Here is a 23,354-nt window from a genome sequence, read left to right on the forward strand (position 1 = left end):
GACTGTTTGTAACCCACGCACAGTGCGCTGAACCAATGATCTGTGTGTGCCTTAGAAACAAGCTGCAAAGCTTTTTTCCGTCCTGCTTTGTGGAAACGTCGGTGTGGTTTATTTTTGTCCCACACTCAGCCGACAATAAAGAATAATGTTGCTTGACTAGAGACATACCCTGGAATATCAATCAGGAGAAAAAACACTTACTTCAAGTGTTCCACAAGGGTAAACACAGAACGATTCTGGGAAATGTTGCCGACTTCATAGGACACTTCATAAATCATTGGGAAGCTGGAAGAAATAGGTCTTCTGGTTGAATGCAGTTGGAAATTATCTGGAGGGATGAATGGTCAATTCACTGTTTGTATCATTCAGCTTCTGTATTTTATGCATTGACTTTATTATGAGCAGAATTCTGACAAAATACATGAGTCGAGCCATATGTAGGAAATAAATGTGAAATAGCTACTGTACTCTGAAATCAATATCAGACCTGGAAAACCTCTAGATAATACCAATGACTGTAAGGATAATAACAGATTTAGTGAGACAAGCTGTCCTAATGTGGACACTGTACATTTTAAATGTTTTCCTTTCATCAAGGAACTTATTACCTGTGGTTTATTTCCCGATAAATCGTCAATTTATTGCTTGTGCATGGTTGACTAAATCTGTTATTATCCTTACAGTCATTGGTATTATCCAGAGGTTTTCCATGTCAGATATTAATTCAGAGTACAGTATATTTGAGTCCAAAATGCAGGGCATGTATTAGATCCCTTCCAGTTTGGAGGCTGTTAAGTGTGGGTTTAAAGCAGGTTCAAGATCTACTCGAGCAGAAGCGAATGTATCACAGGCATTAGGTCTTTTACATTAAGCCTCCAAAAGCCAGAGACAAAGAGAAAGGATGTTATTGGTGGGATTTATTCACGACGTGTCTGTGTGTGCGCGCACGACATACTGTATTCCCCTCATGAATTGCCTTATCTCATTGGAACAATACACAGGCCATCCAAACAGGAAAGTGTGCGTTTATGAGCGTGTAAAGTGCATTTGCTAGAGGACCACAATGGAAATAAGTTATCATTGATGATTTGAATGATGCAGTATATCCACGTGTGGTTGTATTGTGCTTATAAATGTGTAAAATAAATCAGATTTTTAAAAAATATATACAGTACCAGTCAAAAGTTTGGACACACCTACTCATTCAAGGGTTTTTCTTTATTTTTACTATTTTCTACATTGTAGAATAATAGTGAAGACATCAAAACTATGAAATAACACATGTAGTAAAAAAAAAAAAAGTGTTAATCAAATCAATATATATTTTTAATTTGAGATTCTTCAAAGTAGCCACCCTTTGCCTTGATGACAGCTTTGCACACTCTTGGCATTCTCTCAACCAGCTTCATGAGGTAGTCACCTGGAATGCTTTTCAATTAACAGGTGTGCCTTGTTAAGTTAATTTGTGGAATTTCTTAATGCGTTTGAGCCAATCAGTTGTGTTGTGACAAGGTAGGGGTGGTATACAGAAGATAGCCCTATTTGGTAAAAGACCAAAGACCATATTATTATAACAGCTCAAATAAGCAAAGAGAAACGACAGTCCATCATTACTTTAAGACATGAAGGTCAGTCAATACGGAACATTTCAAGAACTTTCAAAGTTTCTTCAAGTACAGTCGCAAAAACCATCAAGCGCTATGATGAAACTGGTTCTCATGTGGACCGCCACAGGAAAGGAAGACCCAGAGTTACCTCTGCTGCAGAGGATAAGTTCATTAGTTACCAGCCTCAGAAATTCTTCATAGAGTTCAAGTAACAGACACATTTCAACATCAACTTTTCAGAGGAGACTGCGTGAATTGCTGCAAAGAAACCACTACTAAAGGACACCAATAATAAGAAGAGGCTTGCTTGGGCCAAGAAACACGAGCAATGGACATTAGACCGGTGGAAATCTGTCCTTTGGTCTGATGAGTCCAAATTTGAGATTTTTGGTTCCAACCGCGGTGTCTTTGTGAGACGCAGAGTAGGTGAACGGATGATCTCCGCATATGTGGTTCCCACTGTGAAGCATGGAGGAGGAGGTGTTATGGTGTGGGTGTGCTTTGCTGGTGACACTGTCTGAGTTATTTAGAATTCAAGGCACACTTAACCAGCATGGCTACCATAGCATTCTGCAGTGATACGCCATCCCATCTGGTTAGTGCTTAGTGGGACTATCATTTGTTTTCCACAGGACATTGACCCAAAACACACCTCCAGGCTGTGTAAGGGCTAATTGACCAAGAAGGAGAGTGATGGAGTGCTGCATCAGATGACCTGGCCTCTGCAATCCCCCGACCTCAACCCAATTTGAGATGGTTTGGGATGAATTGGACCGCAGAGTGAAGGAAAAGCAGCCAACAAGTGCTCAGCATATGTGGGAACTCCTACAAGACTGTTCGAAAAGCATTCCAGGTGAAGCTGGTTGAGAGAATGCCAAGAGTGTGCAAAGCTGTCATCAAGGCAACGGGTGGCTGCTTTGAAGAATCTAAAATCTAAAATATATTTTGATTTGTTTAACACTTTTTCCATATGTGTTATTTCATAGTTTTGATGTCTTCACTATTATTCTACAATGTAGAAAATAGTAAAAATGAAGAAAAACCCTTGAATGAGTAGGTGTGTCAAAACATTTGACTGGTACTGTATATATTGCTCACGTGTCCCCACACTAACTTTCCTGTGTGTTGAAGGGGTGGACGGCTGGGTGAACCTAACTGAGATTGACCCAGATGAGGAGGTACAAGGGGAGATTCACCTCCAGATATCAGTGTTAGGGGACGGGGACGTCCCCAGAATACTGCGCTGCCAAGTACTGGAGGCCAGGTAAGACATGGAGGATGTTGGCTAGTCCTGTATTTGTTGAGGCATAGCGCTTGCAACGCCAGGAATTGTGGGTTCTATTCCCGCTGGGGCCACCCATACCAAAATGTATGCATGCACTACAGGAAGTTGGATAAAATTGTCTGCTAAATGTCATAGTAAATAGAAATTAATTACCTAGAAGATGACAAATTACCTGTGGGATCTAGGGTGGACCTACTTCTCAGGTTCTACTCTAGATATGCCGATGGCATCGCTTTGTATAGCAACTACATCACACAAGGCCAGTGCTGCTCATTGGTAGTGGATGAGGTGGGGTCTACCATCACTGTATACATTTTTATGAGCACTTCTCTATGTAAAACCAATTGTTTATCATCAAAAGTATTAATTCACAGATGTTTTGGATGTTATATACGCTACATGACCAAAAGTATGTGGACAGCTGCTCGTCAAACATCTCATTCCAAAATCATGGGCATTAGTATGGAGTTGGTCCCCCTTTTGCTGCTATAACAGCCTCCACTCTTCTGGGAAGGCTTTCCACTAGATGAACAGTGCTGCGGGGACTTGCTTCCATTCAGCCACAAGCGCATTAGTGAGGTCAGGCACTGAGGTTGAGCGATTAGGCCTGTCTCGCAGTCGGCGTTCCAATTCATCCCAAAGGTGTTTGATGGGGTTGAGGTCAGGGCTCTGTGCAGACCAGTCATGTTCTTCCACACTGATCTTGACAAACCATTTCTGTATGGACCTCGCCTTGTGCATGGGGGCATTGTCATGCTGAAACAGGAAAGGGCATTCCCCAAACTGTTGCCACAAAGTTGGAAGCACAGAATAATCTAGAATGTCATTGTATGCTGTAGCATACTATGAGAACGCGTTTTCACTGCTCCAGAGTCCAATGGCGGCGAGCTTTACACCACTCCAGCCGACGCTTGGCATTGCGCATTGTGATCTTAGGCTTGTGTGCGGCTGCTCAGCCATGGAAATCCATTTCATGAAGCTCCCGACTAACAGTTATTGTGCTGACGTTGCTTCCAGAGGCAGTTTGGAACTCGGTAGAGTGGTGCAACTGAGGACAGACTATTTTTACTACTTTATTTTTCGCCGGTCCCGTTCTGTGAGCTTGTGTGGCCTATCACTTCACGGCTGAGCCGTTGTTGCTCCTACACGTTTCCACTTCACAATAACAGCACTTACAGTTGACCGGAGCAGCTCTAGCAGGGCAGAAATTTGATGAACTGACTTGTTGTGAAGGTGGCATCCTATGACTGTGCCACATTGAAAGTCACTGAGCTCTTAAGTGGTGTCCACATACTTTTGTATATATATATATATATATATATATATATATATATATATATATATATATATATATATATATATATACACAGTGGGGAGAACAAGTATTTGATACCTTTTTTTTCACCTTTATTTAACCAGGTAAGCCAGTTGAGAACAAGTTCTCATTTACAACTGCGACCTGGCCAAGATAAAGCAAAGCAGTGCGATAAAAACAACAACACAGAGTTACATATGGGGTAAAAAAATACAACAGAAAATATATAAACAGTGTGTGCAAATGTAGCAAGTTATGGAGGTAAGGCAATAAATAGGCTATAGTGCAAAATAATTACAATTAGTATTAACACTGGAATGCTAGATGTGCAAGAGATTATGTGCAAATAGAGATACTGGGGTGCAAAAGAGCAAAATAAATAACAATATAGGGATGAGGTAGTTGGGTGGGCTAATTTCAGATGCGCTGTGTACAGGTGCAGTGATCGGTAAGGTGCTCTGACAACTGATGCTTAAAGTTAGTGAGGGAGATCAGTCTCCAGCTTCAGAGATGTTTGCAATTCGTTCCAGTCATTGGCAGCAGAGAACTGGAAGGAATGGCGGCCAAAGGAGGTGTTGGCTTTGGGAATGACCAGTGAGATATACCTGCTGGAGCGCAGACTACGGGTGGGTGCTGCTATGGTGACCAATGAGCTAAGATAAGGCGGGGATTTGCCTAGCAGTGATTTATAGATGGCCTGGAGCCAGTGGGTTTGACGACGAACATGTAGTGAGGACCAGCCAACAAGAGCGTACAGGTCACAGTGGTGGGTAGTGTATGGGGCTTTGGAGACAAAACGGATGGCACTGTGATAGACTACATCCAATTTTCTGAGTAGAGTGTTGGAGGCTATTTTGTAAATGACATCGCCGAAGTCAAGGATCGGTAGGATAGTCAGTTTTACGAGGGCATGTTTGGCAGCATGAGTGAAGGAGGCTTTGTTGCGAAATAGGAAGCCGATTCTAGATTTAACTTTGGATTGGAGATTCTTAATGTGAGTCTGGAAGGAGAGTTTACAGTCTAACCAGACACCTAGGTATTTGTAGTTGTCCACATACTCTAGGTCAGACACGTCGAGAGTGGTGATTCTAGTCGGGTGGGCGGGTGCCAGCAGCGTTCGATTGAAGAGCATGCATTTAGTTTTACTAGTGTTTAAGAGCAGTTGGAGGCTACTGAAGGAGTGTTGTATGGCATTGAAGCTCGTTTGGAGGTTTGTTAACACAGTGTCCAATGAAGGGCCAGATGTATACAAAATGGTGTCGTCTGCGTAGAGGTGGATCTGAGAGTCACCAGCAGCAAGAGCGACATCATTGATATACACAGAGAAAAGAGTCGGCCCAAGAATTGAACCCTGTGGCACCCCCATAGAGACTGCCATAGGTCCAGACAACAGGCCCTCCGATTTGACACATTGAACTCTATCTGAGAAGTAGTTGGTGAACCAGGCGAGGCAGTCATTTGAGAAACCAAGGCTATTTAGTCTGCCAATAAGAATGCGGTGGTTGACAGAGTCGAAAGCCTTGGCCAGGTCAATGAAGACGGCTGCACAGTACTGTCTATTATCGATCGCGATACACTGCCGATTTTGCAGGTTTTCCTACTTACAAAGCATGTAGAGGTCTGTCATTTTTATCATAGGTACACTTGAACTGTGAGAGACGGAATCTAAAACAAAAATCCAGAAAATCACATTGTATGATTTTTAAGTAATTTGCATTTTATTGCATGACATAAGTATTTGATCACCTACCAACCAGTAAGAATTCCGGCTCTCACAGACCTGTTAGTTTTTCTTTAAGAAGCCCTCCTGTTCTCCACTCATTACCTGTATTAACTGCACCTGTTTGAACTCGTTACCTGTATAAAAGACACCTGTCCACACACTCAATCAAACAGACTCCAACCTCTCCACAATGGCCAAGACCAGAGAGCTGTGTAAGGACATCAGGGATACAATTGTAGACCTGCACAAGGCTGGGATGGGCTACAGGACAATAGGCAAGCAGCTTGGTGAGAAGGCAACAACTGTTGGCGCAATTATTAGAAAATGGAAGAAGTTCAAGATGACGGTCAATCACCCTCGGTCTGGGGCTCCATGCAAGATCTCACCTCATGGGGCATCAATGATCATGAGGAAGGTGAGGGATCAGCCCAGAACTACACGGCAGGACCTGGTCAATGACCTGAAGAGAGCTGGGACCACAGTCTCAAAGAAAACCATTAGTAACACACTACGCCGTCATGGATTAAAATCCTGCAGCGCACGCAAGGTCCCCCTGCTCAAGCCAGCGCATGTCCAGGCCCGTCTGAAGTTTGCCAATGACCATCTGGATGATCCAGAGGAGGAATGGGAGAAGGTCATGTGGTCTGATGAGACAAAAATATAGTTTTTTGGTCTAAACTCCACTCGCCGTGTTTGGAGGAAGAAGAAGGATGAGTACAACCCCAAGAACACCATCCCAACCGTGAAGCATGGAGGTGGAAACATCATTCTTTGTGGATGCTTTTCTGCAAAGGGGACAGGACGACTGCACCGTATTCAGGGGAGGATGGATGGGGCCATGTATCGTGAGATCTTGGCCAACAACCTCCTTCCCTCAGTAAGAGCATTGAAGATGGGTCGTGGCTGGGTCTTCCAGCATGACAACGACCCGAAACACACAGCCAGGGCAACTAAGGAGTGGCTCCGTAAGAAGCATCTCAAGGTCCTGGAGTGGCCTAGCCAGTCTCCAGACCTGAACCCAATAGAAAATCTTTGGAGGGAGCTGAAAGTCCGTATTGCCCAGCGACAGCCCCGACACCTGAAGGATCTGGAGAAGGTCTGTATGGAGGAGTGGGGCAAAATCCCTGCTGCAGTGTGTGCAAACCTGGTGAAGACCTACAGGAAACGTTTGATCTCTGTAATTGCAAACAAAGGTTTCTGTACCAAATATTAAGTTATGCTTTTCTGATGTATCAAATACTTATGTCATGCAATAAAATGCAAATTAATTACTTAAAAATCATACAATGTGATTTTCTGGATTTTTGTTTTAGATTCCGTCTCTCACAGTTGAAGTGTACCTATGATAAAATTACAGACCTCTACATGCTTTGTAAGTAGGAAAACCTGCAAAATCGGCAGTGTATCAAATACTTGTTCTCCCCACTGTGTATATATATATATATATATATATATATATATATATATATATATATATATATATATATATATATATATATATATATATATATATATATATATATATATATATATAGTATAATTCTTGCATCAACTTGTACTCCTGAGTGACACAGTGGTCTAAGGCACTGCATCGCAGTGCTAACTGTGCCACTAGAGATCCTGGTTCGAATCCAGGCTCTGTCGCCGCCGGCCGCGACCGGGAGACTCATGGACGGCGCACAATTGGCCCAGCGTCGTCCAGGGTAGGGGAGGAAATGGCCGGCAGGGATATAGCTCAGTTGATAGAGCATGTCGTTTGCAACGCCAGGGTTGTGGGTTCGATTCCCACGGGGGGCCAGTATAAAAAAATAAAAATATATAAAATATGTATTCACTAACTGTAAGTCGCTCTGGATAAGAGCGTCTGCTAAATGACAAAAATGTAAAATGTAACTTTTCTTGCATTAAAGGTCCAGTACAGCCGTTTTTATCTCAATATCAAATCATTTCTGGGTAACAATTAAGTACCTTACTAACCACGTTTCCATCCACAGTTTTTATGCGAATAAAGTAATACCGTATAAAATAAAATCACGACAGCTGTGATGGAAACAGGAAGTTTCAGTACAATTTTAGAAATGCCGACAGATCATTTGTTCGTTGGACATGGTGGGATCGTTTTGTCTGTTAAATTTATTATGCGAGAAATGGCGGTGAAAACACCTTTTTAATGCGCAAATATTGATATAACAACCATCGTATCGAAGTACATTTGGAGTCATGCGATGATATGGTGTGTGGTCATCCCACTACGACTCGGAAAACTATGCAGTTTATTAGGCTACAGATTAAGTAAGTTATGAACTTCACAGGGTGGTGAAAGTGCACGGTGATCTTGATGCTCCTTTCCAATAAATATTGAGGGTCTTATTCTGGTGACATGATGATCGACTGCCGTTTGACTGTCGTTTGACAAGTAAAAATATTCTCGCTCTTATCCATAATAATCTCATCATGTAGACTAGCCTACCTGGCCACATAGCCTACCCGCACTGTAGCTACGAGCTGTTGGCTAGAGCACACGTACCAAGACCAGAGTAGGGGCACATTTGCTATTTAACACAAGTTTTTTTGCCAAAACTATCGGTAGAGTTAAATGCAATGGAAACACATTGAACTTTATATTTTATAAAAAAATTAAGCGAAAACACACTGATTTATATCTGCAACAAGTGAATTTGGGGGCAACGCACCACTGGGGGAAAAATGTCCGTATTTTCTTTATGTGGATTTTAGAATATTCGTCTGAAAATCTGTCGCCAATTGGATGGAAACCTATATACTGTGATTGTTTTCAATTAAAATGGTCAAAAAGAAGCAAAAATAGCTTTTTAGCAAAGAGCAATTTCTCAAGCAAGAATTTAGCTAGGACTGTCTGGGAGTGGTCTGAGTGGGGAGGGGAAAACGGAAAACTAGCTGTTATTGGCAGAGAGGTTTAGAACTCTCTTTCTTATTGGTCTATAAACTAATTTGCCACCTGGCGACGTCACCAAGCAGACCAAAACTCCATCCCACCAAAACAGGCTGAGATTTCAGGCGGTCTTTTTCATCATTTTTACAATTTCACAGTATTATTCCAACATCATAGTGTGGAAATATACAGTGCCTATAGAACGTCTACACCCATCTTGGATTTCTTCACATTTTATTGTGATACAAGTGGGATTCAAATGGATTTAATTGTTTTAAAAAATTGTCTACACAAAATACAATTTTTACACTGAGTGCCTTCAGAAAGTATTCATACCCCTTGACTTATTCCACATTTTGTTGTTATAGCCTGAATTAAATGTTATTTTTTCTCACCCATCGACACACCATACCACATAATGACATAGTGAAGACATGCTTTTAAAAAGGTTTGCTAATTTATTGAAAATGAAATACAGAAATATCTCATTTACATAAGTATTCACACCCCTGAGTCAATACTTGTAGAATCACATTTGGCAGTGATTACAGCTACAGTGAGGGAAAAAAGTATTTGATCCCCTGCTGATTTTGTGTGTTTGCCCACTGACAAAGACATGATCAGTCTATAATTTTAATGGTAGGTTTATTTGAACAGTGAGAGACAGAATAACAACAACAAAATCCAGAAAAATGCATGTCAAAAATGTTATAAATTGATTTGCATTTTAATGAGGGAAATAAGTATTTGACCCCTCTGCAAAACATGACTTAGTACTTGGTGGCAAAACCCTTGTTGGCAATCAGAGGTCAGACGTTTCTTGTAGTTGGCCACCAGGTTTGCACACATCTCAGGAGGGATTTTGTCCCACTCCTCTTTGCAGATCTTCTCCAAGTCATTAAGGTTTCGAGGCTGCCGTTTGACAACTCGGACTTTCAGCTCTCTGCACAGATTTTCTATGGGATTAAGGTCTGGAGACTGGCTAGGCCACTCCAGGACCTTAATGTGCTTCTTCTTGAGCCACTCCTTTGTTGCCTTGGCCATGTTTTGAGTCATTGTCATGCTGGAATACCCATCCACGACCCATTTTCAATGCCCTGGCTGAGGGAAGGAGGTTCTCACCCAAGATTTGACGGTACATGCCCCCGTCCATCGTCCATGTTTGACGTGGGGATGGTGTTCTTGGGGTCATAGGTAGCATTCCTCCTCCTCCAAACACGGCGAGTTGAGTTGATGCCAAAGAGCTCCATTTTGGTCTCATCTGACCACAACACTTTTACCCAGTTCTCCTCTGAATCATTCAGATGTTCATTGGCAAACTTCAGACGGGCCTGTATATGTGCTTTCTTGATCAGGGGGGACCTTGCGGGCGCTGCAGGATTTCAGTCCTTCACGGCGTAGTGTGTTACCAATTGTTTTCTTGGTGACTATGGTCCCAGCTACCTTGAGATCATTGACAAGATCCTCCCGTGTAGTTTTGGGCTGATTCCTCACCGTTCTCATGATCATTGCAACTCCACGAGGTGAGATCTTGCATGGAGCCCCAGGCCGAGGGAGATTGACAGTTATTTTGTGTTTCTTCCATTTGCGAATAATCGCACCAACTGTTGTCACCTTCTCACCAAGCTGCTTGGCGATGGTCTTGTAACCCATTCCAGCCTTGTGTAGGTCTATAATCTTGTCCTTGACATCCTTGGAGAGCTCTTTGGTCTTGGCCATGGTGGAGAGTTTGGAATCTGATTGATTGATTGCTTCTGTGGACAGGTGTCTTTTATACAGGTATCAAGCTGAGATTGGGAGCACTCCCTTGAAGAGTGTGCTACTAGTCTCAGCTCGTTACCTGTATAAAAGACACCTGGGAGCCAGAAATCTTTCTGATTGACAGGGGGTCAAATACGTATTTCCCTCATTAAAATGCAAATCAATTTATAACATTTTTGACATGCATTTTTCTGGATTTTTGTTGTTGTTATTCTGTCTCTCACTGTTCAAATAAACCTACCATTAAAATTATAGACTGATCATTTCTTTGTCAGTGGGCAAACGTACAAAATCAGCAGGGGATCAAATACTTTTTTCCCTCACTGTATGAGTCTTTATGTGTATGTCTAAGAGCTTTCCATCCTGGACATTTGCCCATTTCTTTATTCTTTTCAAAGTTATTCAAGCTCTGTCAAATTGGTTGTTGATCATTGCTAGACAACCATTTTCAGGTATTGCCATAGATTTTCAATTACATTTAAGTCAATACTCGAAGTTGGCCACTCAGAAACATTCACGGTCTTCTTCGTAAACAACTCCGGTGTAGATTTGGCTTTGTCTCTGTGTAAAGCAGACTAAAGCAGGTTTTCCTCTAGGATTTTGCCTGTGGATAGCTCCATCCTGTTTCTTTTCAGCCTGCCGATGTCAAGCGTACCCATACCATGATGCAGCCACCACCATGCTTGAAAATAAGGAGGCAGTTACTCAGTGATGTGTTGGATTTTCATTCAAAATCATGTCAACCCCTATTATTTCACACACAGTGTGAGTCCATATATCTTATTATGTGATTTGTTAAACCCAATTTTACTTTAGAATGAATTTAGACTTTCCTAAACAAAGGTTGTGAATGTTCATGCAATGACTATATTTTAGTTATAATTGGTAAACATTTGTAGAATTTTCTTTTCACTTTGACATTATGGAGTATTATGTGTAGCTCAATGACAAAAAATTACAATTAAATCTATTTCAATCCCACTTTGTAACGCAACAAAATGTGAAAAAAGTTCAAGGGGGAGTAGACTTTCTATAGGCACTGTACAGTATATAAAAAGGATCAATCACGTTTTTGACTGCACTGGGCCTTTTTAAATATGATTTTCGTTTGAGTTAGCGCTATAAACATAGCTTTGATAAATCAGCAATAGTCTGGTTTAGGCTACTACAAACACAGTTCCATCTATGTATTGTTCACAGGTTTGAGCGTTAGGTGCACTGGGCACACAGCCTCAACTCCGTCAACTCATTCTTCATAAATACCTAGGGCTCTGTGGGATATGGGGCGTCGTCTGTGCTGTGGGTATTTCAGCCCATCTGTCGGAGCAGCTGGATTCACACAGACAGCCATACGCCCGGCTGACTCTAGATACTACAACTAGGAGTGTTGATTACTTTCTCTGAGCTCATCCCCAATGATCTCATACTGACCTCATCTCGTATATATCACACTGTCCAATGTCCCTCCTCTATGTTATAGCCCCACTGTCCTGGGATATAAAACACAGATGCTTGATGTTTCTATGGTACTTATTTCCCCATCTACTCCCTCATGGACTGTTGGACTATGTATGACTGTCATAATGACATTGTCTGTCAGGTCCCGTGTAGCTCAGTTGGTAGAGCATGGCGCTTGCAACGCCAGGGTTGTGGGTTCGTTTCCCACGGGGGGCCAGTATGAAAAATGTATGCACTGTAAGTCGCTCTGGATAAGAGCGTCTGCTAAATGACTAAAATGTAAATCTCAAATAGTGCGTGGGAGGGCGTTTTTTGTGATTGAGACTAGACATTGTTTTTCTTATAATTACGTTAGGTGCACTTGATTTTGCTTGCCTGGTGCGCCAGGTGGGTGGGTTTGCACTTTTGGGACTATTCCATTGATCCCATTGCACCGGAGAGAACTTAATCGAACGCACCTGATGTGTTTAAAAGAAAACAGATACTGTTTTGAGTGACCCAGATCTGATGGAGAGTGGAGACACAATGTCTGCAATGTCAACTAACTTTCCTTTTTGTGTGGGTTTGTGCTTCAGAGACCTTGCAAAAAAGGATCGCAACGGAGCGTCGGACCCGTTTGTCAGAGTACGATACAACGGCAAAACCCACGAAAGTGCGGTAAGCCAAGGACCTGCCCACACCCATGGTCCTTACATGAAGATATTTAATCATTTAATACATTCATTGGAAAAACCTTTTGAAACAGCCCTTTTGATTTGTGAATTGAATATAGGAACCTGGGAATGGATGTCTCTGTGGTTTCAGGTGGTCAAGAAGTCCTGTTACCCACGCTGGAATGAGAGCTTTGAGTTTGAGCTGGACGATGCCCCCCTGGACACCCCTCTGAGTGTCGAGGTGTGGGACTGGGACTTGGTCAGCAAGAATGACTTCCTGGGCAAGGTGAGGAGTCCTGTTGGGGTAACTTTCCCAAAATTCTGGTAACTTTCCAAATATTCCCAGGTTTCCCAGAAATCCTGGTTGGAAGATTCCCTGAATCAGAAAGGAATAAGCAGGAAAACCTTAGGAAGGTTACTGGAATTTTGTAGTCCTAGTCCCAAGTCTGAATAACAGTGGTGTGAGAGGCACTCACGTTGTAATATAGGTGGTTTGGTCGTGTAACCTTAACGCAAGTCGGCAGGTCTTAGTCATCTCCCTAAGCTAATACCTAGGCTTTAACTCAGTAGGCATATTTTGTAAGGTATGATATTATGTTGTGCAGGAGACCTGGGGTTTGAAGCCCGGTCAGTCACACAATATTAACGTGGGCACCCCTATAAGTGTTATAAATATGAATGTTGAATGGATAATTGGAACCCTGGTTATGTCCATATTTTAAAAAGAGTCTCAGAGTAGCAGTGCTGAGTTTAGCCTGTTGGATAATAATTAATACGATTATTATGGACGGGGGGGACCTGATCCTAGATCAGCACTCTTACTCTGAGACGCTTGATAAATACAGGCCCTGTTCTGTAGACGTCAGATTCAGACACACTGGATCACAACATGATAAACACTACTCTCCATTTACATTGAATACAATTAGTTTACGACGTATTGTAATTCCCAAATCAAATGTGTTGATGTTTATTCTCCTCTGTTCTGTTCAGGTTCTGTTCAACATCCACAGGCTGCAGTCAGCCCACCAGGAGGAGGGCTGGTTTCGCCTGGTCCCTGATAAGCCCAAACATAGTCAGCATGAGTGAGTATCAATGGGTTGCCACCATTATTATAAATGCAAACAAGTTTTTTGCACCAAGGAAACAACCGTTAGCTGACAATATAGAAATGGCTTGAAGTGACATGCAAGCTCCTCAATATCCAAGTTAGTTTTTTTGTGTTTTTCTATACCCACATGGCAGTCATAGACATTGAAATCCATTATTATTGGTATTGGCCAATGTCAATAAATAAGTAATGAAACACAATAGGTAAAGAAGAATGACGTGTGTAGTATCCTCAGAGTATTGGTGTATCCTCAAAGAGTAGTGTTGTAAATTAGGTGGCGGAAGCAGGCTCAGGTAATTTGTTTTGTATCTCACAGTCCAAAGGGGTACACTAAGATGGAAGCTAGATCTACTCAGGGTTTTCTGAAGCTAGCCAGCTTCAGTTAGCTTTTTATGTATATGAGAGTGTAGTGTGTGTGTCTGTCTGTGTCTGTGTGCGTGTGTATTAGTGCGCGTGCATATGTACGCATGTGTGTACGTGCATGTATGTGCGAGCGTGTGGGTGGGTGCATCTGTTCTGGTCCATGTGCCGACAGGAAGTGCTAATCCTTTTCCCGGGCTAAATCCCTGGTTTATTTCTCCTCCATAAAGGATAATTTGGCCATGTGGACTCTGGGCAGGGATTAGAGATAGATGGAGAGGGAGGGAAACGGTGAGGAGAGGAGGAGTGGGGCTTATGTAAAAGGAAGAGGGCTCTAGCAGGATATGCATCCTTTTTGGACAGGAGGGGACAAAAGCAGTATGCCCCCACGGGAACCCAGATTAGTGCCAGAAACAAGGGCAATGTAGGGCGATTGGGCCAGCTACATGGCTCGCTGGCACTGGCGGGCATTGGATGTTGTTCTCTCAGCTGGTGGCTGGTATTGAGGGACAAGAAGAACCTCCATTAACCTCTGAATGTGATCATGGTTGGGGAGGATTTGAGAGGGCATGCTCTTCCTGGTTGGTGCAGTACATAGCCATAGAAAGATAATCCTAATGGGTGAATGCCATAATGGGTGAACTGGCGGTCATTTTGAGTGTACCCATAGGACTAAAGTTCTATTTCTATGGACATCACACTGCTTTAGGTCATGTTGTGCAGCCATTCATAAAGCCGTCGTCGTGAATGCAATAAAGAATGACGTGATGTATAACTAACGTCATGTCATCATGCTTCTCCATAAGCGTCTTTAATCATCATTACCAGCTTACAAGCATACAGCTTATGATCTGGCCCTAATGTGTTTGTAAGCAAATGCTAATTGTTATGCATGTAAGTACTTCATAAATGGTTGTATTATAGACCAGTGCATGACTGGTGGGGGTGCTGATCGTGATCATGACTGGTGGGGGTGCTGATCGTGATCATGACTGGTGGGGGTGCTGATCGTGATCATGACTGGTGGTGGTGCTGATCGTGATCATGACTGGTGGGGGTGCTGATCGTGATCATGACTGGTGGTGGTGCTGATCGTGATCATGACTGGTGGTGGTGCTGATCGTGATCATGACTGGTGGTGGTGCTGATCGTGATCTTGACTGGTGGTGGTGCTGATCGTGGGTGCTGCTTTTCATTCTCACCGTTTACTTGATGTTTCCCATTAATAAAGGGAAATCCAAAATATTGGGCTCTCTACCCTAACCAGTTAGGGGCTTTCACTGGAGGAAGATTGGTTGAGACTGTAGAAACCTGCGGACATAACTACCAAATAAGGACCTGAGGTGACCAGATGCACTACAGTGAGGGAAAAATGTATTTGATCCCCTGCTGATTTTGTACGTTTGCCCACTGACAAAGACATGATCAATCTATAATTTTAATGGTATGTTTATTTGAACAGTGAAAGACAGAATAACAACAACAAAATCCAGAAAAACGCATGTGAAAAATGTTATAAATTGATTTGCATTTTAATGAGGGAAATAAGTATTTGACCCCTCTGCAAAACATGATTTAGTACTTGGTGGCAAAACCCTTGTTGGCAATCACAGAGGTCAGACGTTTCTTGTAGTTGGCCACCAGGTTTGCACACATCTCAGGAGGGATTTTGTCCCACTCCTCTTTGCAGATCTTCTCCAAGTCATTAAGGTTTCGAGCCTGACGTTTGGCAACTCGAACCTTCAGCTCCCTCCACAGATTTTCTATGGGATTAAGGTCTGGAGACTGGCTAGGCCACTCCAGGACCTTAATGTGCTTATTTTTGAGCCACTCCTTTGTTGCCTTGGCCATGTGTTTTGGATCATTTTCATGCTGGAATACCCATCCACGACCCATTTTCAATGCCCTGGCTGAGGGAAGGAGGTTCTCACCCAAGATTTGACGTCCATCGTCCCTTTGATGCGGTGAAGTTGTCCTGTCCCCTTAGCAGAAAAACACCCCCAAAGCATAATGTTTCCACCTCCATGTTTGACGGTGGGGATGGTGTTCTTGGGGTCATAGGCAGTATTCCTCCTCCTCCAAACACGGTGAGTTGAGTTGATGCCAAAGAGCTCCATTTTGGTCTCATCTCACCACAACACTTTCACCCAGTTCTCCTTTGAATCATTCAGATGTTCATTGGCAAACTTCAGACGGGCATGTATATGCGCTTTCTTGAGCAGGGGGACCTTGCGGGCGCTGCAGGATTTCAGTCCTTCACGGCGTAGTGTGTTACCAATTGTTTTCTTGGTGACTATGGTCCCAGCTGCCTTGAGATCATTGACAAGATCCTCCCGTGTAGTTCTGGGCTGATTCCTCACCGTTCTCATGATCATTGCAACTCCATGAGGTGAGATCTTGCATGGAGCCCCAGGCCGAGGGAGATTGACAGTTATTTTGTGTTTCTTCCATTTGCGAATAATCGCACCAACTGTTGTCACCTTCTCACCAAGCTGCTTGGCGATGGTCTTGTAGCCCATTCCAGCCTTGTGTAGGTCTACAATCTTGTCCCTGACATCCTTGGAGAGCTCTTTGGTCTTGGACATGGTGGAGAGTTTGGAATCTGATTGATTGATTGATTGCTTCTGTGGACAGGTGTCTTTTATACAGGTAACAAGCTGAGATTGGGAGCACTCCCTTTAAGAGTGTGCTCCTAATCTCAGCTCGTTACCTGTATAAAAGACACCTGGGAGCCAGAAATCTTTCTGATTGAGAGGGGGTCAAATACTTATTTCCCTCATTCAAATCAAAATCAATTTATAACATTTTTTACATGCGTTTTTCTGGATTTTTTTGTTGTTATTCTGTCTCTCACTGTTCAAATAAACCTACCAGTAAAATTATAGACTGATCATTTCTTTGTCAGTGGGCAAACGTACAAAATCAGCAGGGGATCAAATACTTTTTTCCCTCACTGTATTAGTCACAGGGACCATAGGTCAGTGTATAATATATTTAGTGCTGCATACGTCAGGAAGTGGTTGTAATTGTAAGATTATAAAGCCAAACCTCTTACTGTACAGTATGAACATAGTGGATGCATGCCAAATGGCACCCAATTCCCTTTATAGTACAGTACTTTTGTGGGAATAGGTTGGCATTTATGATGCAGACAGTGATTTAACCACCATCTCTTCTCCTCCAATTAATCAGTATGACCCCACCAACTTAATGTTTCCCGAATGGCCTCATTCTAATGTCTGCTGTCCTTTTTAAAATTGTTATACTAATATTCTATTTTGGATTCTATTTATCAAATTGGTTCTCGAAAGTAGTACAGTTGAATCTGTAGCGATGATGTAATGGCAAGTACAAAAGGAAAATAAATTATTTAAAAACATTCTGGGGATATTGAATTAGGTTTTGATATGAGAAAATCCTACATTTCCCTCTCAGGCGATGCGTAACATTGTTTTGGCCGGTCACGATTATTGATGGACATCTGTCTGTCACTGCTCTGTCTCACTTTCTATTTTCATAACCGGGAAAGAAGGGAGGGCTGTTTAAAATGTCACGCCAATCCCAAACAAAGGATTATTTAGCGGTGTCTGTGCTGCTCTCCAAGTAATAACTCTAACAAGATTTACCTCCATATTCATGATGTCACCCTTAGTTATGAAATCATAACAATTTAAATCAAATGCCATGACGAGTACTGGTACTGTTGAAATGTCAAACCGTGGTTACACTATATAATAATGTTCATGAATAAGCCATTACATTCTTATAATGGGCTCCCGAGTGGCGCAGCGGTCTAAGGCACTGCATCTCAGTGCTTAAGGCGTCACTACAGACCCCCTGGTTCGATTCCAGGCTGTATCACAACCGGCCATGATTGGGAGTCCCATAGGGCGACGCACAGCGTCGTCCGGGTTTGGCCAGTGTAGGCCGTCATTGTAAATAAGAATTTGTTCTTAACTGACTTGCCTAGTTAAATAAAGGTAAAATAAAAAAGAAAAATACATGATACATGTTTAAAATGCTTTTTTTACAGATAATACAATATTCATAAACTATTAATAAATAGTTTATTAATGCTTAGTCATGAAAGTTATTATCTATTTTTTATTTTGGGCAGTGTCGGCATGGCAACCTATTGAAAGTCGGTTTTCATCAGACGACTTTGATCAACTCTGTGGTAAAATTCTCAGATTAAGCCCACGTAATCCTTGTCTTCTCAAATGATCCTCTTTCTTCCCACTCTTTTCAGCCAGTCAAGCTGTTGTTGTTGTTTATATTGTCTCTTTAAAAAAAAATATCCTGCCTCTGCCCTTCCTCTTGATTAGATTTCTGACAGGCGGTTGCCATCTGGGGCCTGCAATCTTGTTGACTAGTCGTGTGTGTGGCTTGTGCCAGGAAATGACGAGTGTCAAGTCCGGATCACTCATCCAATCCTTTAAGTGCCAGCTCCTCAGTAGAGGGTTGTGAATCCTCCAACCAGGATTTCTGGAAAACTTGGGAATTTTGGGAATGTTACTGGAATTTTGAAACCCTAATGCAGTGCTGTGTGGGCCTGTGGATGACTTTAAATGGTTGAGCTGCAAAAAAGCATTTGTGGCCTTTAGGATCTTGACTTCTTACCACTTTGTACTACTCCCTCAGCTTCACCAAGCACCCTAGCTCCAATAAAATGAACTTGGTTCTACTCACAATGCTAGTAAGACTGTCATTTTTGTTCCAAATGGCTTGATGAGTAACTTTCCCTAATATAACTGCATTCCACAGTCTGGGCCATTCTTACCACTTTATTGGAAAAGTGTTACTCAGATTTTTTTTTCCACACCTCTTTTGGACACACACAAAGGTTGACTGTGTATTGTCGTGCTGTATGGGTACATTACATGGTGTCCGACTGTCTGTAACGTACCAATATAGTAGGGTGTGTTCAAAACATTGTCTGACTGTCTGTTTTTAACACACCAAAGATACTTTAAATTTTTTATTTGTTTTATGCATTGGTACTGGCTGGGTATACTGGTTCCCTTAATGTGTTTTTGTCATAGGCAAGATTCTCTTTTCTGCAAAGGTTTGCCCCAAAAATGTTTTACTTTGTTTTTATATGACTTCCTGTTATGTTCTTCTTCTCTATTCTGCTCCAGGGGCACTCTGGGATCTCTGCGCCTGCAGCTGCGCCTCCGAGATGAGACGGTCCTGCCCTCCGGCCACTACCAACCACTTACAGAGCTGCTGTGCCAATCCGTGGGCCCCCATCTTAATGTGAGCACCAAGTCAATGCCACTCCTCAGTCTCTCAAGTGTCGCCTGGGTTGCGTAAATTCAGGGGTAAACAGCTCCGGTCCTCGAGGGCCACGGGCCATGTATGCTGGTTTTCAACCTTTGCGTTTTAACCAGAAACTGAATGAACAGTTTTTCAAAGCTATTTTAAGTACATGAAATAATATGCTTGGTCTTAATCCTGATTAATGAATCCTATATTGTGTTGATTTGCTGCATGGTATGTGGCACAATAAAATATGCCTCTTAGCAGATGCTTTAATCCAGAGCAATTTACAGTAAAGAGTTCATTTTTAGTAGGTGTGACCTCTGCGGGAAATGAACCCACAACCTTGGTGTTGCCAGAGCCGTGCTCTTACCACCTGAGTCACACAGGACCACAAGCGCTTGTGATGATAAATCTTGGCTTGGTTTCATAGGGCAACTGGCCAGATTTGATCATGCTCATCGATGAGACCACTACAGCAGAGAGTCGACAGGAAGTGGCCTCCAACCTGGTGAAGCTCTTCCTGGGTCAGGGACTGGCCAAGGAGTTCCTGGATGTTCTCTTCAAGCTGGAGTTGGACAAGACTAGTAAGTCAGACTTCACACACCTAAACTGGAGTTGGACAAGTTGGACAAGACTCATGTTCACCACAGCCCAATGTTGTGGAATGTTTAGATTTAAATATATTATGTTAAATGGACATGCCTCTCTGACATTTACACTAAGGAATCATATCAGCTCTATTTGTAACATTTCGATCTGCAACATTAGTGAATGATTGTTATCCAATGTTATAGACTGGGTGGTTCGAACCCTGAATGCTGATTTGGCTGAAAGCCATGGTATATCAGACAGTATACCACAGGTATGACAAAACATTTATTTGTACTGCTCTAATTACATTGGTAACCAATTTAATAGCAATAAGGCACCTCAGGGTTTGTGGTATATTGTCTATACCAGGCAAAATCTGGCATGATCAGCTCATTGTTGATTGTTGCTGAGCTGATGAGACAGTGGATTGCGCAGTCAGATGGAACAGAGTAAATAGGCAGTTCAACGTCATAAATTTAGCTGCTGGTAACTTGTGGAATACACACCGGCTGGAATGCGGTTTTAACCAATCAGCATACAGGATTAGACCCAGCCGTTGTATAATTCCCTATAAAGCACAGTATAATTGCACGGTATAATTCAATGGCTATGAAGTTCATTCTTACATGTTCTATTTTTGAGCTGCTTTTGAAAGCAAAAGTCGAATTGAAAACATTATTGGCATTGTTGAATTCGATTTTCATAAAAGGAAGGTAGGAGGATGATTTGGTTAGCTAAGCTAGCAAGTCTGTTTGTTTGGTTACCAGGGCAACTACTGTAGCTAGCTAGCTAGTAAACTTGAAATGTGTCAACATCCACTGAAGTAGCTAGTACACTTGCTAGCTACTTCAGTGGATGTTGTCATATTTCTACTGGCAAATGAATACATTTCTAGCAGAAAATGTTAATTTATAGCCATGTTATAAAAGGGATAATCAACTCAGGGCTCTATGCGTTGTGCACTATTTTCCAGAGTACGCATAGCCACCCGTTGATTATCCCTTACTTATACTGAACAAAAATAGAAACGCAGCATGTAAAGTGTTGGTCCCATGTTTCATGAGCTGAAATAAAAGATCCCAGAAATGTTCCATATGCACAAAAAGCGTATTTCTCTCAAATTTGTTTACATCCTTGTTAGTGAACATTTCTCCTTTGCCAAGCTAATCCATCTACCTGACAGGTGTGGCATATCAAGAAGCTGATTAAACAGCATGATGGGTACACAGGTGCGACTTGTGCTGGGAACAATAAAAGGCCACTTTAAAATGTGCAGTTTTGTCACACAACACAATGCCACAGATATCTCAAGTTTTGACGGAGCGTGCAATTGGCATGCTGACTGCAGGAATGTCCACCAGAGCTGTTGCCAAAGAATTGAATGTTCATTTCTCGACCATAAGCCGCCTCCAACATTGTTTTAGAGAATTTGGCAGTACATCCAACTGGCCTCACAACCGCAGACCACGTGTATCCACGCCAGCCCAGGACCTCCACATCCGGCTTCTTCACCTGCGGAATTGTCTGAGACCAGCCACCCGGACAGCTGATGAATTTCTTCACAAACTGTCAGAAACCGTCTCGGGAAGCTCATCTGCGTGCTCGTCGTCCTCACCAGGGTCTTGACCTGACTGCAGTTTGACGTCGTTCCCGACTTCACTGGGAAAATGCTCACCTTAGATAGCCACTGGCATGCTGGAGAAGTGTGCTCTTCACGGATGAATCCCAGATTCACCTGTACCGGGCAGATGGCAGATAGCGTGTATGGCGTCGTGTGGGCGAGCGGTTTGCTGATGTCAATGTTGTGAACAGAGTGCCCCATGGTGGCGGTGGGGTATGAGGCAAATGATCAACTCTATGCGAAGGAGATGTGTCGCTCTGAATGAGGCAAATGATGGTCACACCAGATACTGGCTGGTTTTCTGATCCATGCTCCTACCTTTTTAAGGTGTCTGTGACTAACAGATGCATATATGTATTCCCAGTCATATGAAATCCATGTATTTGGGCCTAATTAATTTATTTCAATTGATTTTCTTATGTGAACTGTAACTCAGTCAAATATTTGAAATTGTTGCATGTTGCGTTTTATATTTTTGTTCAGTGTAGTTGCACTCTTTAACGTTTAGTGGTTGATCATCTGTAGTAAAATGATAATAGCACTTTATATTTATGGACTTCCTTATTTCATTGCTGGCTGTTGTCGTTGATCTCTTTCCTCAGGTGAACCCAACACCTTGTTTCGCAGCAACTCCTTGGCTTCGAAGTCCATGGAGTCATTTTTAAAGGTAAACCCTATTTCCGGCAACAGGTGTGTGTGTGTATGTGTGTGTGTGTGTGTGTGTGTGTGTGACACACCTACTCATTCAAGGGTTTTTCTTAATTTTTACTATTTTCTACAATAATAGTGAAGACATCAACACTATGAAATAACACATATGGAATCATGTAGTAACTAAAAAAGTGTTAAACAAATCAAAATATATTTGAGATTTGAGATTCTTCAAATAGCCACCCTTTGCCTTGATGACAGCTTTGCACATTCTTGGCATTCTCTCAACCAGCTTCACCTGGAATGATTTTCCAACAGTCTTGAAGGAGTTCCCACATATGCTGAGCACTTGTTGGCTGCTTTTCCTTCACTTGGCGGTCCGACTCATCCCAAACCATCTCAATTGGATTGAGGTCGGGGGATTGTGGATGATACTAAGCCCAAACCAGACGGGATGGCGTATCGCTGCAGAATGCTGTGGTAGCCATGCTGGGTAAGTGTGCCTTGAATTCTAAATGAATCACAGACCGTGTCACCAGCAAAGCACCCCCACACCATAACACCTCCTCCTCCATGCTTTACAGTGGGAACTACACATGCGGAGATCATCCGTTCACCCACACCGCGTCTCACAAAGACACAGCGGTTTGAACCAAAAATCTCTAATTTGGACTCCAGACCAAAGGACACATTTCCACCGGTCTAATGTCCATTGCTCGTGTTTCTTGGCCCAAGCAGGTCTCCTCTTCTTATTGGTGTCCTTTAGTAGTGGTTTCTTTGCAGCAATTCGACCATGAAGGCCTGCTTCACACAGTCCCCTCAACAGTTGATGTTGAGATGTGTCTGTTACTTGAACTCTGTGAAGCATTTATTTGGGCTGCAATTTCTGAGGCTGGTAACTCTAATGAACTTATCCTCTGCAGCAGAGGTAACTCTGGGTCTTCCTTTCCTGTGGCGGTCCTCATGAGAACCAGTTTCATCATAGCGCTTGATGGTTTTTGCGACTGCACTTGAAGAAACTTTCAAAGTTCTTTAAATGTTCCGT

At 42.5% G+C, this 23,354-nt stretch overlaps 1 protein-coding gene across 1 annotated transcript in view; it reads left to right on the forward strand.

Annotated features, from left to right (window-relative positions):
- The window catches only part of rasa4 (RAS p21 protein activator 4), a 91,706-nt gene that overhangs the window by 41,642 nt on the left and 26,710 nt on the right, over window positions 1–23,354 (forward strand). Inside the window, exons 5-11 of the mRNA XM_084178654.1 lie at window positions 2,739–2,871; window positions 12,636–12,717; window positions 12,865–12,999; window positions 13,707–13,798; window positions 19,323–19,440; window positions 19,877–20,030; window positions 22,261–22,325. Coding sequence (XP_084034780.1) covers window positions 2,739–2,871; window positions 12,636–12,717; window positions 12,865–12,999; window positions 13,707–13,798; window positions 19,323–19,440; window positions 19,877–20,030; window positions 22,261–22,325 — 779 coding nt within the window. The remainder of the gene's footprint in view (window positions 1–2,738; window positions 2,872–12,635; window positions 12,718–12,864; window positions 13,000–13,706; window positions 13,799–19,322; window positions 19,441–19,876; window positions 20,031–22,260; window positions 22,326–23,354) is intronic.

Source organism: Coregonus lavaretus, assembly GCF_964263955.1.
Source record: "Coregonus lavaretus genome assembly, chromosome: 15".
NCBI classification, from domain to species: domain Eukaryota; kingdom Metazoa; phylum Chordata; class Actinopteri; order Salmoniformes; family Salmonidae; genus Coregonus; species Coregonus lavaretus.